At 35.8% G+C, this 18,195-nt stretch overlaps 1 protein-coding gene across 1 annotated transcript in view; it reads left to right on the top strand.

Annotated features, from left to right (window-relative positions):
- Positions 1-18,195, top strand: part of TNKS (tankyrase) — a 206,006-nt gene that overhangs the window by 130,626 nt on the left and 57,185 nt on the right. Inside the window, exons 6-11 of the mRNA XM_047715636.1 lie at positions 1,618-1,712; positions 3,161-3,227; positions 3,543-3,729; positions 8,251-8,372; positions 9,816-9,907; positions 10,000-10,078. Coding sequence (XP_047571592.1) covers positions 1,618-1,712; positions 3,161-3,227; positions 3,543-3,729; positions 8,251-8,372; positions 9,816-9,907; positions 10,000-10,078 — 642 coding nt within the window. The remainder of the gene's footprint in view (positions 1-1,617; positions 1,713-3,160; positions 3,228-3,542; positions 3,730-8,250; positions 8,373-9,815; positions 9,908-9,999; positions 10,079-18,195) is intronic.

Here is an 18,195-nt window from a genome sequence, read left to right as displayed (position 1 = left end):
ATAACTTGATATTTCCTGGCAGTCTTATTTGCAGTAACATTCGACATGTGTCTGGAATCAGGAATTTGGATGGGCAAGTTGTTTGATGCTAGAGAAATTTTAATTATTTTTTATATGGTATTTTACATTTTATAAGTGTTTATATATGAAATAAAACTTTCTCTTAGCACATTTTTGAACTAGCTAGGATGAATGATTTTATCTCTTTTATACATGAAAAGGCTGAGATGTATAGGGAATGACTTTCATAGTTTCATAAGATCCAGGAATATAATCAGGTTTCCTGACATCCTCTCTGGGACTCTCTTCTCATCTACTTGGTCTCCTCATTATTAGCTGTGAACTGCCCAAAACTATTTCCTAAACTTAAAGATTCTCAGAATATATAAAATATACTGCCTCGAAAGCAGTAATAAGACTTTTGTTATCTTGCCATTTATAGTATATGAAGAAAAGAAATTGAAAATCTTCCTAAATATCAAGGCCCAAATAGAAGACAGGAAAAATGAGAGTACATTAAGGTATACTAGACCCTGTGTGAAAAGCTGTTACAGTATTTAAACTTTAAGTAAGTGAGCAAAGGTGGGGAAATTGCAGTGGTTGCAGAGAACCTTTTAATTTAATGTCATTGCCTTTTTTTAAAAAAGAAGTTTGAGGGACGCCTGGGTGGCTCAGTTGGTTAAGCAGCTGCCTTCGGCTCAGGTCATGATCCCAGCGTCCTGGGATCGAGTCCCACATCGGGCTCCTTGTTCTGTGGGGAGCCTGCTTCTCCCTCTGCCTCTGCCTGCCACTCTGTCTGCCTGTGCTCGCTCTCTCTCTCTCTCTCTCTCTGACAAATAAATAAATAAAATCTTTAAAAAAAAAAAGAAGTTTGATTCTTTTCATTACCATATAAAATATGAGCAGAGAACCTTTTAATAACCTGGTTCAAATTAATGTTGCAGAAATTAGTTGGGGAGAAACTGTATTTTGTATTTATGCTGCATATATAGTACATAAAATAGAATTAAATACTATCTTGTCATGTCATTGCATCTGATACAGCAAATTCATTTTGACCTATTGCTAACAGCCACATCGAATGAATACGGTCCATTGTCCTTTTTGGTGCCACTAAAGTTTCTTCAAATTGTTCTTTAGAGAGGCTTTTCAACCTTCGTATTCAAGAGAAATTTTGAGAGCCAGCTCTGTAGGGGAGGCCTTATGATAGAATGGGGATTGAAACACTCAGACTTGAAAAGTGGGCAGAAAAGTAGGATAAAGAAGAATGTTTCCGGTTGTGAAGAATGTGAACCCTAAGAAGTCTTCCCAGAGTGCTGAGAATCGTTCCTGTGGGAAAGAAGTAAGAAAGTAGAGAAGTTGGCGTAGAGCTAGATTACTGAAGGCCTTAAAAAACAAGTGGGAGAAATAGGTGAATGACACTGAAGTTAGATTTTCCTCCCGAGATGAAGGAATTGTCTATCATCCAGTTATGAAATGTGACCTCTGTCACTTCCACTCTGCGTCTTCTGCGTGTGTGCACGTTTTCTGTATTTCAGTCTAAGTAAACAGCGATGAAATGACAAAGCAAGAATGATTTACCTCAGGAGGGGATGTGTTTTTCTTTTTCTTTTTTAGTCTACTCCTCTACATCTAGCAGCGGGCTACAACAGAGTTCGGATAGTGCAGCTGCTTCTCCAGCACGGAGCCGATGTTCACGCGAAAGACAAAGGGTAGGTGTGTCCATTTACTTCCTTGAATGGTCTCACCCAGGAATCCTTATGCTTTGTTCACCGCATCCAGAACACTTAAGGTTTTTGCACACTGGACAAAGGCACCCATTTCTTTACAGCTCCTGTAGCATTTTAAGAATGTTAATAACTTCGGTTTGACTCTGTTTTCATGTTCTACTTACTGAAGAGGCTTTCTCATGGTGATGGCCTAAATTAGTTAAATTTTATTGCATTTCTATTATTTGAAGTTAAAATTTGCTTCTCTCAATTACATTTACTTTTTTTCAATTCAAGTGACATTCCAGAAAGGGAGATAAAACAAACTGAAAATTCTGAAAAGCTAGTAACATAGCTATCCTATTCACCTGGTATGTTAAGGATCATCTTTTATGGATAAACCAAAATCATAAGTTTATAATGTTCTACTTTGGTTTTTATCCTGATAAAATCCTGGACATCTGACCTGAGAAAACTTACAAAGGTCGATATGGGAGTGGTGGGAGATGGGAGGGACTACTAAGAAAGCAAATTTTAGAAAACTTTGTACCCATTCCCTACCTAGTCTTCAGGGCATCTAGGAAGTAGTTCTGCTCCTATGTGATAGGCTAACATTCCTCATTATCCCACCTTAAGATCAAGAAGATATTGACCTAACTGCCCAGGCAAAGGAGGTCCCTATCACACTCCTGTGATTGGCAGCATAAAGCGAAGCAGCCCAGAGAGGAGGGTTTCTTTCACTTTGCCCCTCTCCATGTCAGAAGACATAGGAAAGGAAGAAACAACTCAGTATTTGAGACAGTGAAGAGAGGGAATCTGTCATTCCAAATCTATTCTTTGTGGTGCTGCTTCTTTCTTGTCGGCGCCTGCTGTTTTACCATATGCAAATGGTGTCCCAATAGTATAGGAGCACACGTGCCTGACGCTCTTGTACCTCTCGGTTTCCTTGTGCATGTCCAAAACCAGACGGGTGTACGATAGGTGAGTCATCAAGAGAAGCGCACCACAAAAATGGCAGTCTTTGACTCGCACAGAATGATACTTGGAGATGCAAGTTATAGGAGTTCGGATATTTCATTCTTAAGCTGGAAATTACTTTCCAAAATGAAATAAAATGGTAGAAATATTTCAACTCACTCTCAAGTAACATTTTTCTGTGATACTTGATCTATAAAGCATGCAGTGGTCAATTAACACATGCTCTCCCTTTTACTTAAATACTTTTCTAATTGGTATTTTTATCATTATATTTAAGGGTTATAAACACAAGACACGAGGTAGATATAAAAGGTTAAACATTAGCTATACCTTGTATCCTCGTACTAAATACTTTAAGATATTTTTAATATAATTATATTGGAATCTATTAAAATTTTGTCTCTTAGCACTTCTTGGGTAAATGACTACATTATTTGAAATTGCAGTACTTTAATTAGCCTTTTTTCATTTAGTGGACTTGTGCCTCTTCATAATGCATGTTCGTATGGACATTATGAAGTCACAGAACTGCTACTAAAGGTAAGAGAAATTTTAAAATACTGAGCATTACTTGCTTTTTTTTCTAACTTGTCATAAGTTTTCACACGATTCGTAGGCCAGTTAAGAGTTTTAAGAAAACAAAAGATGTTTTAAAAATAGTACTGTTGCCTTAAAATTTTTATAACATTCACTTTATTTTAAATTGTTTGTAAAAACTGATATTAAAGAAGCTAAAACCCTTCTTGACATTTCGAAGAGTCATAGCTGAAATTTACAAGGGAAATAAATGTCTTCTGTGTTTTATTTGACCCAGCAAAATGATCACTGACCTAAAACTTTTTTTTCTCCATTCAGCATGGAGCTTGTGTTAATGCTATGGATCTCTGGCAGTTCACTCCACTCCATGAGGCTGCTTCCAAGAATCGTGTGGAAGTCTGTTCTTTGTTACTTAGCCACGGGGCCGATCCTACATTAGTCAACTGCCATGGCAAAAGTGCTGTAGATATGGCTCCCACTCCTGAGCTCCGGGAGAGATTGACTTGTATGTATTTATATCCTAAACTCAATATTGCTTGCTGTAAATTAGAATATCTCAGTTTTGTTAGTTTAGTCCTTAAACTGGTCTTTTGTCCCACTTCAATACTAACCTTCTGTTCTTACACATACATTAGTTTATAGTCCTCATTTCGGGTTCTGTACCTTTCTTTTAAGGCTGATGAGGCTGAGTCAATCAGTAACCATTTATCGTATGCTCACTATGTGCCAGGTACTGGAAATACAACAGCGTACAAACCAGAAAAAAATTCTCCGAGCTCACAGAGTTTATATTCTTGTACTGTGGATAATAATATTTGATATATAACATTACCGAGTACTCACTGTTTCACAACCCCTGTAGGATTGTACAGCCATGTTTCTATTTTTTATGTGTGTTATATAGCCAAGTACGATCACTTGCCCTAATTTGAATAAGATCCTTTTTATGATTTGGTGGAATTAATAGTCTCAAATGCTGGTATATATTACCTACATATACACGGGCATGTTTTGTAGATAAACTTTTTGTTTTGGAATAGTTTTAGATTTACAGAAAAATTATAAAAATAGTACAGAGAATTCCCATATATTCCATATCCAGTTTGCCCTCCTGTCAACATCTTACATTAGTATGATATACTTGACATACATTATTAACTAAATACCATACTCTACTCATATTTCCTCAGTTTCTACCTCAGGTCTTTCTTTTGTTCCAGGATTTCATTCAGGACACCACATTACATTTACTGGTCATATCAAATACTGAGATATATTTAATTCTATATGTGGGCATTGCAGGTTTAAATTAAACTAGGCATCACCTACCCAATATTTAACTGGTCTCCTGATTGGTATTCTCTCTCAGGATTCAAAGAATCAGGTAACTGGACTTCAATGCCAAAGAAAATCTTTAAATGATAACTTAAGAAAAAGGCAGCGTCAAAATGATGATAATGTCGTTTAAACTTAACCAGATTTTAAGCTGGCTATGTTAAGATAGGAAGAGGTGCAATTTTCATTTTGCTTAACTAGAAGTTTAAACTTATTTTGGTACTAGAACAGATGACATCAACAAGATTAAAGGCCAGTGCAAACCAGATTATATCTAGACAGATGTCTTAGCAATGAATCCTTGTAGAAGTGCCTTTATTCTCCCTCCCACTCGTATGACCCTTGTCATATGTTATCTTGCATTATATAGTTCCTTCTTCTATGTGTATCTTCTGTCTTTCCAGTGAAATTTAAATTCTTAGAAAGACTTTTCATTTTATTATTGTCTTCTTAGCACCTGTGCAGTGCTTTGTTACCTAATAAAAATGTATTGTTGGTATTCGTGTTTGGGCCCATCTGTCCAACTACCCTCAACCCAGCACGGTGCATTGTGCACTATGCACAAGTTTATTGACTTGAACTCGAAACTTTTTTTTATCTTTTTCTAATTTCCTTCTTTTAGTTTGTACCCAGGGCTTAGCTTTATCCCCATATCACCTTTAACCTTTATCTTTTTCCTATCAAACATTTTGCAAATTATGAGTAGTAGTATGAGTTTTTGTAGTGCATTTCATTGGACCATCTGATTCCACTCTACAGATGATGAGTTAATAGAAATTTGTATAGTTTTGTAAAAGAAGTTCCGATGAGAGTATTTTTCAACCTTCTCAATATTTTTTATTTTATTAAGTAAGATTCTACCAAGGAATTATTTGAAGAAAAGGATTTAATAAAGTTGGAACTGCTCTAACTATGGTTTTCCTCATCATGTCCACTGCCTTACAGTAGGCATTCACAATTACTTTTTAAGTTCTTTTTAAGAACTTCTTAAGTTCTTAAATTACTTTTTATGTTTTAAAAGTTCAATTACTTTTTAAGTTCTTTTTAAGAAAATTGTTTAAGAGGACACCTGGGTAGTTCAGTCAGTTAGGCAGCTGCCTTTGGCTCAGGTCATGATCTCAGGATCCTGGGATCAAGTCCCACATCAGGTTCTCTGCTCAGCGGGGAGTCTGGTTCTCCCTCTCCCTCTGCCTGTGGCTCCCCTGCTTGTACTCTTTCTCTCTCTGTGCCAAATAAATATAGTCTTTTTCATTTTAAAGAAAATTATACAAGAAACAAAGAAAAACAATATTTTGATAATACCCATGGTCATAGCATTTTCATTATATACATTTTTTTTCTGCTCTTCTCGCTCTCTTTTTTTTCACATGTTGTTTCCATGAAGCCAAATGAACAAGGTAGTTTGGATTCTGCACATACTAGAGGAGAAAATACTGAAAGTAGCTTTCGTTCTAATTTCAAAATGCATTTGAAAAGAAATTTTTAAGGCATTTTATAAATATTAAGTTTTCAGGGTAAGTGTGAGTAATTTGCAGTTTTACTGCTTTCTTTTTAGCTACTTAAGTACTTCCTTGAGGTTTTTAAAAAGAAACCTTTATGTAACCTTTGCATTTAGAAGGGACCATTATATTGTTGATAGATTTTCCATTCTCTTCTTTTTTATTCTTGAGTATACATCAATAAAATATTTTACATTTGAAGGTCAATTTGGGCAGAAATCTTTACCTTTTTTGTAAAGAGCAAAGAAAAGGAATATTTTACTTCTTGTTATTTGAGAAAATATCATGTTGTTTAATTGCATTATTATATCCTAATTTCTTGATTTCCTTAGTAGTACAGTCTTGTTGTTTATGTTTTTCTTGAATTTGTCCATTTAAGTTTTTCCTGAGTACCTTTACTGAACTTAAAGGGATAATTGAAAAAGTCGAATTGATTTTATTATTTTGATATTCATAGGACATTTGTCATTAGAGAAAAAGCCAGTATGATTTGAATTCAACTGATATTTTTCTAGACTGATGACCAAAGCGAAATTGTACTTTTTATTTGAAAGCAGTTCTCAGGACATCTCTTTCCTTTGTAGTGGTCAGGGTCCCGCTCCTTACATATGGCAGTTTGTAATTCTCTCACTTGATTTATCCCTAATTCTCTCATTAAAATGAGAATCTGTAATTTTGTTATTTGAAAGTACTGGTTTACCTTTATTTCATTTGAACTTGACTTTGAGTTTCTGATGTTTCAAATTCCTAATCTTTGAGGAATTTAGCAATGATAAGATACCACTAAATAAGAGGTTTTATAAAAATGGTTTTCCCCTGAACCTGCCATGACTTATAAATATTCAGCATACATGCAACAAATGAGTACATACTGTACTATATAGCGAGCAGTGTGCTAAGTGATGGGACTCCCCTAGCAAATAAGGTCATGTGGTATGTCCTGTGATAGAAGGGTAAATGCAACTGCAGTGGACTTCATAAGACGGAGTCCTAACCCAATAATGAGGAACATCAGTAAGGCTTATCCAGAGTATCTAAACTGAGACCTTGAACAATAATAGTAGTTATTAAGGCACGTGTGTGTGTGTGTGCATCTCTTTTTCTGTCTTTTGAGGAACAGAAGGGAGTAAGATGGGGAACTCAGGAGAGGAGAGAGAGGAAAAGGAAGGAATGCGGTAGTAGGCAGGTGCAAAGGCCTGCTGTGTAATATATTTGGTTATAAACCATTTATATCTTTTTAGAACAATCGTCAGCTTTTTGTTAGCAAGTGGTCATATCAAAATACAAACCAGAATTGTAAAATAGAAAAAATGACTGTAAGTTTTTAAGTATTGGATTGTTATTCATGCCACTAATTTAGAAATCACTTTTGAGGGACCTGGGTGGCTCAGTGGGTTAAGCCTCTGCCTTCAGCTCAGGTCATGATCTCAGGGTCCTGGGATCGAGTTCCGCAGCGGGCTCTCTGCTCAGCGGGGAGCCTGCTTCCCCCTCTCTCGTTCTGTGCCTGCCTCTCTGCCTGCTTGTGATCTCTGTCAAGTAACTAAATAAAATCTTTTAAAAAAAAATCACTTTTGAAAAAATCTTGTACAAGTAATAAAATATTGTTTTTTGAAAAATTCTCAAACTCATAGTTCAGTTCTTCCCTTCTCTGTGCTAAAACTATTACTATTTGGCGACTATTTTTCTAAGTGCCTTTTTGGTACCATTTCTTGTATTTAGTTGTGGTAGCAGTGGTAGTAGTAACAGTGCAATAAATTGGGTCAACCTGTCTTTCCTCTTTTACTACTTGAATTTTCATTTCATTATCTGTACTTTCATGAAAGTATGTACAGACTTATCTTTGTTGTTTAAGAGCTCTGAAGTAGTCCAGTGGATATGTGTTTGTAACTGGTTTCCATTTGGTGGACATTTTTGGTTGCTTGTGTTAAAGTGTAGCTGGAGTGTATGTGTAGCCTTTGTATGTGTATCCTTATGAATTCTAAGAGTATAAAACAGTCTTATTTCGGAGTATACATTTTTCAAAAATTTTCAGTAACTATACATCCTTGTCACCTTTATCATTGTATCAATCTGCTGCTGCTATTGGTAAAATAGAGCAATATGTAAAATTAATAATTTTCTGATTTGTAATCCTGCTAAAATGATTGGTACAGATTTTAAATCTTTTTTGTCAACCATTATTTCATTAACAGATGAATTTAAAGGTCATTCTTTACTACAAGCAGCCAGAGAAGCAGATCTAGCCAAAGTCAAAAAAACACTCGCTTTGGAAATCATTAATTTCAAACAACCACAGTCTCATGAAACTGCGCTGGTAAGATTTTATTGTTAATTCATTCCTTAGGTCTGTAATAGTAGTGGAGGTACAAAGGATGATTTCATTTCAGAAACCTTAAAATAACTTTAGTATCTGAAATGCCAGGAATTACCATTTTAGTGTTGGTTGCATTGATTGCTTTCACGGGTGAGGGAATAGACATTTGCTCACCCTTGATTTGGGGATTATTTTTACTTTTGTCTTTACCCAACCATATTATAACAAATCTACTTTAGTGGCCAGTTCTTTCATAAAAGAAAAGGTATGATTTTCATTTTAGAATCTTTTTTTTTTATGGTTGCTAGGTAAAGACTATTTGTTTATACAGAGAAAATTAAAGTATTTTCAAAGGTGCTTGCATCATCCTTTGAAGAAATTATCCAAAGAATTATTCTTAATTATCCAGAGAATTACTACATTCATTATAGAAAAATGATAAGATTGTGATTTTTTTTCCAGACTATACAAATTGTTTTTTAAACTGTTGATGTTTTTTTCTTCTAATGTCCTTTCAGAAAGATTAGCTTATTTTCCTTGTCATTGACAACATTAAGTTTCAGATATAGGGCTGGTAAAATTATTCCTGAATTCAGAATTTAAACATACACGATGCCTATCTCACAGACCTGTAAATATGCTTCCGTTAACATTCTCACATATATCTGGCACAAAAAAAGTCAAGCTGTAGTCGGTTTTTGCTGAAAACGACATTAAAAGAGTTGGCAAACTGAAATGGGCCAACTGTATGTGCACTTAAATACATGGCCCTCAAACTGGGGTCAGATGCATTCAAGCTCTCCAGGATTATGCCTGGAGATGCTCAGAGCAGCAGCGTAAACCTGACCTGCTTTTTTGGAGTGTTCGTTTTATTCATTGGCAAGTAGGTTTTTACTCCTAAAATTTTAATACAAACATTTATATAAAACAAATTGAATACAAAAATTGTATAAATATAGGATACAAGATAAAATTTCTGAGAATACTTCTTCTGCTAAAGAGTTTCAAGTCTATTACCTTCTTGCCTGTCCCTGGGCATATTGGCTTATAAGTGCTAGGTGTAGTTCTGCGGCAGGGTTTGAGAACCATTGATTTATGTGACTGACAAGCTCATGAGGGATTGACTAGGTCAGGTGAGGTTATCTGTGGCTTTGGAGAGGCCACATTCTGATACCTTCAAATGAGTATATACTGGATAATTATTTATTGTCCAAAGGAAAAGAAAGTCTCTCTTAGTGCTTAACTAAGATAATTTTACCTTGGTTTAAAGGCATGTGTCTTATTCTTCCAGTGTATCTAGAAAGATTTGATCATCTCCATAATGTAAAATATATGTGTGTTTTGACAGAACAATGTTCTAAATAATCAGCGATGCTATTTAATTCTGGAATGTACTTTTAAATAGAAGTTTATTTTATTAACTTAGTTGTGTTTACTTTACAGCACTGTGCTGTGGCCTCCCTGCATCCCAAAAGAAAACAAGTGACAGAACTATTACTTAGGAAAGGAGCGAATGTTAATGAAAAGAATAAAGAGTAAGTGTAATTGCAGAAGAAGTTGTGCGGTTCTTAAAGGGGAAATGCAACAAAAGTTAGGAAATTTCCTTTTCCTTTTCTCCTCTCCATAGTTTCATGACTCCCCTGCATGTCGCAGCAGAAAGAGCTCACAATGATGTCATGGAAGTTCTACATAAGCATGGAGCAAAGGTAAGCCACACACCCTGAAATGAGATGTCAGACTTGGAATTGGGTAGCTAGCCCCGCTTTAGACCCTTGCTCTTCTCTCTGATTTTCCTGGAGAAATGAATTTTCTAAAGGACTGTTACCACACCTAGTCTCTTTTAAAACTGATTTAAATCTTGTTACTAATGAAAATAATCACCTGTGTTTTATTATACTTTAGTGCCGTTGTTCTATAAAGCGATAAAATGTAGCTATGGTCTTAACATTCAAAATCCATTTAACTTTACATTGTTTTACAATAGTACTGGAATTGGTCGATTTTTTTCTTTTTAAAGATTTTATTTATTTATTTGACTGACAGATCACAAGTAGACAGAGAGGCAGGCAGAGAGAAAGGGAGAAGCAGGCTCCCCGCTGAGCAGAGAGCCTGATGCAGGGCTTGATCCCAGGACCCCGAGATCATGACCTGAGCCGAAGGCAGAGGCTTAACCCACTGAGCCACCCAGGCACCCCTGGAATTGATAGATTCTGATAGTCAACATCATTGATGGTTTATCAGAATAATTTATGTAAGTGGTAGAATATTGCTGCTTATTCTAAAGAACACTTTTGTTCCTTCAAACTGGTATTGATAATAATCTTCTCAAAAAAACCTCGACACTAAAGAAATATGAAATTTGGGGGTAACCATTTTTGTTGGCATTGTCTGAAATTGTCTTGGAAATGTTTAAATCCTCAAGAGTATATATTTTAAAGTAGAAGTCTCCAGTGTAGACATTCTATGGAACATACAGGATGAGTCATTGGGGACAGGAAAAAATAGGAGAATTTTAATTTACTAAAATAGTAATTTCCTAATTTCTGAATAAAGAAATTAACATTTGCTGATATTTAATACACAGATTGATGCTGGCTGCCTCATCAGGTCCATGTGTCAGCCTGTCTCAGTCAGCTCCAGGTGTTTCCTGAGGAAGAATGGGAGTCTGAGTAGCAAGTGATTGGCACTGACAGACTCACTCATGTGTTCACTTTCAGCATGTCGTGACATATTGCACTTTTCACATGCCCAAATGAGTAGACTTATGGGTACTATCCTAAATGGCAGGTCCTTCATACATAACATTGCAGATAATCCAAGGGAATGACAATCTTAGAGCAGCAAGAGGTTATCTGGCTATTTCATGAATTAGTATTTTCAGGAATTGTTGTGCCTTTTTTTTTTTTTTTATGAAAATAAGAGGTTTGAAAATTTGTCATCACCTGTGATGACAAATGACATGTGCATAGGTATTTTTTACTTGTATGTAGGTACTTTTTACAAAAGAAACATAATCAAACCCTTGAAGGCAAATACTACATGTTTCAAGTAAATGGGAAAATGACTGCATTTTTTAAGAAATTTTTAAAAATGAAGAAGACATTTGAGAATAATTTTTAGAAAATGTCCGCTGTTTTGGGAATTTTTTTTGCCAAAAAAAATGATGTAAATGTATCACCCTGCTGTTTTAGCTACATATAATTTAAAAACTTGAAAAACACAATTTTCTAACCTGTTTTAAAGTCTTCCTTAATCTGTGTTTAGATGGTTTTGAACCTATTAGAAAACATCAAGAAAGATGTAATTTTACTAGCAGAATTTCAATTAAAACCTTACTATAATTAGTAAATTACATTAAAAATAAGCATTTTTATTTACTAGGTAGTGCTAACAATGCACCTTTTTCCGTGGCTTTACATGTCTCAGTTATATCTTCCGAACTAATGTGATTAATGGGACAAGCTATTGAAAACGAACTTAGAATCAGACCCTCAAATCTACCTCACAATTTTTTATTTTTTTAAGGTTTTCTTAATTGAGCCAAAAGATATTTTGTAAATTAGTAATTAAAATATTATTAAAGTTTTTAATTTCTTCATCTCTTTCCCATCCTTTATTATAATTCTCTTTCTGTGTAAGTTTTACATCTATCTCTTATGTATTGGTATAGCACTGTTTGTTACAATTTACAGATGGGCACATATATTTATGGAACGAGTTCTCAGAATATTTTTACACTCATAAGGTTCACAATTCAAAAATTTGGGTATCCCTGCTTTAAAAGGACCATTGGTGTTTTTATATAAAAAAGTGAGGATGAGCTGGAACGAAAGGGAGCAGAGTTCTACAGATTTATTACCTGCTTTGAGGGTACGACTAGGGCATTGTCATATACATAATGTCTGGTGGCTCTGTCAAGCAGAAAACACTAAGCTAAGTGGGCTCTTTGATGTACTTAAGAGCATTGTATGTTTATCATTGACCTATTTTTTAAAATAACTTATAGCATTTATAATGTTCTTGAAAAACCATGAACAATGCCCTTCATTTTTGGAAAATATCTATTTGTTGTCTCCCATGGGTCATTTTGTTTCATGAAGTTTCAGTGAAAAATAACAGTATTTTATAAACTGACCCAGTCAGCGTTATTCGAGGTCTGTGGTTCTTTTTCTGCTCTTCGTGTTCACAGTACATTCTCACCAATAATGTCTCAATAAATCAGTGGAGCACACCTAGTTTTAAACACCCTATCAGTGATAGAGAGTGACTTTCAGGCTTGTTTACCCTCCTTAGTCCTTCCACTACAGTTCATCTACATTGAGAACTCCTACTATTAGGCACTTTAAAATAGAAAAAAAAAAAATCATTTTTAATCGGGGTTATGAACCAAGCAACGAGTGCCAGTTCCCATCCTCCCATTCGCTTACTCCCGTTCCGAGGCAGGCTGCTGTCCCTCAGGGTTGGTTTATCAGGTGGCTAATGTGTTCGTAAAAACTCAGGTAAAAACCCAGATTAGCTACGGTTGAGCCCCAGTGTTTGCTTGCTTCATGTCCTTTCTGGAGAACTCATGGTTTCAGTTTGACTTTTTGACAACTTACGCTTTCCATTTGATTCTAAAAGCACCATCTGAATGCGGTGCTTGAATTAGGGCTCAGCCCTCTTACACCGTGTCCACCATCCTGCCTCCTACCCCTCCTCATGTCCAGTTCCCAAGCTAAGGCCAGTAAATTAGAAAAGGCAGAGAATTTGATAGGGAGATCTAATACCACTAACTAATTTGTCTTACTTAGATAAAACTTAGTAATATTTACATAAGCCAAAACATTTTTTTGCTCAAAGCTTGATGATAAATATAATCAGGTTCACTGTGAATGATAAACTAAACATTGTGACTTAACATAGAAGACATACTTTTTAGTTTACAGTCCTCTACTTTCTGGTTTTATGAACTTGAACTTCATTTCCTGGAACCTTAATTGACTCATCAGTATTATGTGGGTGTTAATATCTCCTCTGTAAGCATTTGTGTGTGTCTCTATGCATGCACACGTGTAAAAATTAAATGAGCTATGCATATATGAGTATATAGTTTAGTACCTGGCATACAAGCAGTACTTTGGTTACTTGTAAATATGAGCATTGTATTTTTTCCATATTTGTCTTTCCAAACATACTGCGTATTTCCCTTAGTTATCTAAATTTTTATAAAAGAGTTGTAAACCAGTTCCTTTATAATTTGTTTTGATCCACTAACTCAACAGATACTGAAATGCAAAATGATTAAGACCATGTGCTAGATACTGTGGAAGATACTAATTTGAAAGTTTATGCAACTACCAGACTTGAAGCTAATCCTAAATCCAATTTAGTGGCATTAGCAATGGAGAAGGAAGAGAAAGATGAAAGCCACTTATAAAGGAATAATTATATATATGGAAATGAATAGAATGCTAGAATGAACTTAGAAACTGGTGGTCAGTTCAGGCAAGTGAGAAAGCTAGAAAGAAATACTGGTTTTCTATACCTTGATAATTTTGTACTTAGAGTTAGGGACATGTAGCTAAAACTAGTGGTTGAAAATAACAGCACTAGAGTATGAATGACAGTCTAGGATTCAAGAGATCTTTTGGAAAGCCATCAGTATAGTGATCATGCATTGCAAAGTCCTGGTAGAGAAAATATGGAAAGATGAGTTGAGAGTTGAGGAAACGACTTTTGCAGATTACTGTGTTTAAGGAGCAGCAATGGGAAGAGAAGACAGGTCGATCACATGTCTATTGACTATAATAGGAATATTATAGGAATAGGAATATGATGAAGCAAGAGGTGATCGGTGCTGCGGGAAGAAATCAAGGTAGGCAATGCCATTTAACTGGGCGATATTTGTGAAAAGACTTTGGTAGCTTTTGAAGGAGGTGTTTCAAAGATACAGGGATAGAGAATTGTATTCATTAGGATCTTGGCAAAAAAACAGCACACTTGAAATGGGTAATTTGAGGCAAGTTTAGTAAGGGAATTATATACAAAGGTGGGCAAGGTTTAAGGATATGAGCAAGGAATAGCAACAAGTGTGGAAACATCATCTTTGGGCCTGAAAGGTCAAGGAAAGGGAGAGGTCCCTGGAAGGAGAAGAAGGTAGCTGTTTGGAGACGGCCCCTGACAGCACTTTGAGAGAGGGTAAGTCTAACCCCTACCCCCCATACTCCTGCTGCCCACCTGTCTCCTGCCATTGCCTCCCATTAGCCAAATGTAATAAGAACTTAAAGACCAAAAGCACGCATTGATATGATCCATCTAGGTGAGTTTCCCAGGACACAGAGCAGGATGGATAGGAATGGGTGGAGGATGGATAGGAATCTGGAGGGGCAAGCAGGCAGTGTTGAGAAAAAGGAGAGAAAGCAAATGGCTAGTAAAGAAAGGCAGGTTGTAAGAAAACAAGGGGTATTAGCCAATTCATTTGAAAAATTAACTTTTATAGTGGAGTAAATTTCTGTTTCTAAAAAAAATTAATTATCTCTGTCAACCCCCAGCTTTACAAGATTGCCATAAAGCCTAAATAGGAAGAGATATGAAGATTTAGTCTTTTGTATGGCAGGTTTTTTTTTACTATTATTGTTAGCTACCGTGGCATTCTACTGCTACTGCTTTGTCTGCTATCATTATTAAGTAGAACTTCAGTCCCGGTTGCATATGGTATTATTAACACCTAAAAATGAAAGGTTTAATTCGGAAGTGCTTTTTTTCATATATAAAAGCACTGCTATTTTGTCATTATTCGAGCATCTGTTAAATGTGTGGAACATGGAGAAATTTCCTTTGATTGTTCATTTGTCTTAATTTGACAGATTTATTTATATTGTATGTAGAAAGAAATTGTGTCAATAGTAATTGGCATTAAGTGGGCTTATTTCTCACATTGAGAAGTGATGAAGAGTTTTTGCTCACTTTGGGGAAATGTGTTAGCTCGTTACAAGGACTTGATTAATGCCTTTCTAGAAATGGATTGATAAGCAGTTTATATTAGCCCAAAGATGTTAAATAAAATGCATTCAAAGCTGTAGATTTACAGTATCTCTTATAGTTCAGATATCTACAGTTAGAGCATATCAGCGTAAAGAGCAAAGGGGCCAGGGTCTCAGACACATTTTAGTTACCGGTAACAAATCAGTTGAATCTAGAGGGAGCATAAATGGAAATCTGTTTATACTTACATAAATGTATGCTTACTACTTTTTAGAGATAACCCGTATTGTTATACCATAGAAATAATCTACAGGAATTGTGGCTGAGATTCACAAAAGACTAGAACAAGAGATTTATAAACTGTTGGGTACCTTGACTGCGTCCCTGTCTGTCTCTCTTTCTGCAGTTGCTTGGTTTCTTTTCTTTGGTGGTCTTTGTTCATCTGTTTCACTCTTCTTATAGACTGTATTTTTGTTTTACTTCTCTGTGGCCTAAATATGGGCTTTGCAGGCCCTCCTTTACATGTCTTTGGCTTAGAAATATACCACCTGCAGCTACTGTCTCTCCTTAGTCTCAGGGACAAGAAGGGGAGAATCTGAATGAGGCTGCAGTTTATGCACATGGCCATTGGATCGGCTCCCGCTAGTCTCATCAGCTGTGCTCAGGGACTGGTTTCTCAGACAGTTAGGGCATGTGAGGAGGTGAGTTCCCTTTTAATAAGTTTGAGTTCAGCTAGTAAACAATCTAGTTTCATTTCTTTCTAATTATATTGAAATTTAACTTCTTAGACAAATTTTATATTCTGTAGTGGGTTCATAACACAGTAAAGGATTAAAAACCTTTTAAAATGGGGCACATGGGTAGCTCAGTCAGTTAAGCATCCGACTCTTGGTTTTGGCTCAGGTCATGATCTCAGGGTCGTAGGATGGAGCCCTTCACTGGGCTCCATGCTCTGCAGGGAATCTGCTTGACATTCTCTCTCCCTCTGCCCGTCCCCCAACTTGTGCGCGCTCTCTTGCTCGTGTGCGCACTCTTGCTCACACTCTCTAGCTCACACTTTCTCTCGCTCACACTCGCTCTCTTGCTCACACTCTCTCTCTAAAATAAATTTAAAAAATATTTTTTAAAAAAGAAGGACCTTTAAAGTGAAATATTGATTACTGTATCAGAATTTTAGCTCATTTTGTCTATTTCATTCCTCATAGGAGAGGCTTTAATTATATCCATCCCACCATGGATAACAATGCTCTGTTTGTATCTGTAAAAGCTTTGAAATCAAATTAAATTATACTCTTAACCCAGATAAAATGTCTATTATTTTCAGTATTAAACAATTTTGTCAACATTGGCATTTAACTTTTTTTTCCCTTCACATTTCTAGGGAAAGAAGAATGTATATTTTTTGGTTAGAGGACATTTTAATAGTTGGTACCTAGATGGCTCAGTCACTTAGGCATCTAAATCCTGATTTAGGCTTAGGTCATGATCTCAGGGTGGTGGGATCAAGCCCTGTGTGAGGCTCCTTGCTCAGAGGGGAGTCTGCTTAAAATTCTCTTTCCCTTCCTCTCCCTCCCAGGCATATGTGCTCATGCTCTTTCTCTCAACTAAATCTTCTTTTAAAAAAGAATATTTTAATAGTCTAGTGTTTGCTCAGTATACACATCAGTATGATGAAGATAATCTTTATCACCAGAATTTACCAATTTATTGTTCTCATGAACCATTCACTTACCAACCATTTTCGAACACCACCTTGTACAAGGCACTGTACTTGTTACAATGTTACAAGGCTATATATGAAGTTTGAATTTGATGGAGTCTTCTTTTAAGAGACTTAAGATCCAGTAGTAATAGTCTTATCCAGCACAGTCAACTTGAATAGCTACTGTATACATTGGAAAGCGAGGTATATAAGAGAAATACAGGTAGACTGCTATTCAGAGAATAGTTACTTCTAGTGGGAGTAACAGGCTGGGGGAGAGATTAGAGAAATTGCATTAAAAAAAAGTAGGATTTCAGCTAGGAATGTTCAAGGATTAGATATGTAGAAATTGGCAAAATACAAATAATATATTTTAAATGACTCAGGAAGGCAAAGGAGTTAGAAGTTACGATTAGTGAGTCCAGTGGGTACTGAAAAGGAGAGTATAATGAAAATCTTGAAAAGATGTGTTGGAGCAAGGTCTTAATAGTTTCATTTGGAGAGTTTTGATTTTGCTCTCCTAATACTTGGAGAGCCACTGGAAAATTTTGAATAGGCAGGTGGCATGCACAGAATCCAGCTTCAGAAAGATAAATACTTCCTAGAAAACTACGGTCTTGTAGAAAGCCAGTTACAGAAATGTAGACTCAGGGTATGGACATCGTATCTGGCATAATGATTGAGCAGTACTCAACAAAATTAGCGTTTTAAGATTTTTGTAGAAAGAGAAAATAGTAAGATAATGTTTCTTACCTTCAAGCTAAGAGGGTTATAATGTACCTGCTACCTGTTCCCTGGGGTATAGTCTGTCCACCAGGACGTAGACCTATTTCAGATTCCTATCTTTTACTCCTTTCTTGCAGATTTATGAAAGCCTGTCATTTCTTTTTTTTTTTTCCTCTTCACTTTCACTTTCAAAGTGGCCTGATTTAGGGGGAAAGTACATTGTCATTCTAGCTAAAGGCATACAGAGGCTGTTTTTAACTCTGAGGTTACTTGAAATTCAGATTGAGATAGACCCATGTTCAACAGCTAAAGTAGAATTACAGTGTGAGTTAACAATAGATGATTAATTATAGAAATTCCACAGAATAGTTTGTGATTTTATTACCAAATGAGTGATAGGGACAATGATAGCTTTAAGTTTAGGAGAAAGAT

Source organism: Lutra lutra, chromosome 2 (assembly GCF_902655055.1).
Source record: "Lutra lutra chromosome 2, mLutLut1.2, whole genome shotgun sequence".
NCBI lineage: Eukaryota > Metazoa > Chordata > Mammalia > Carnivora > Mustelidae > Lutra > Lutra lutra.
This window is presented reverse-complemented; position numbering and strand designations above follow the sequence as displayed.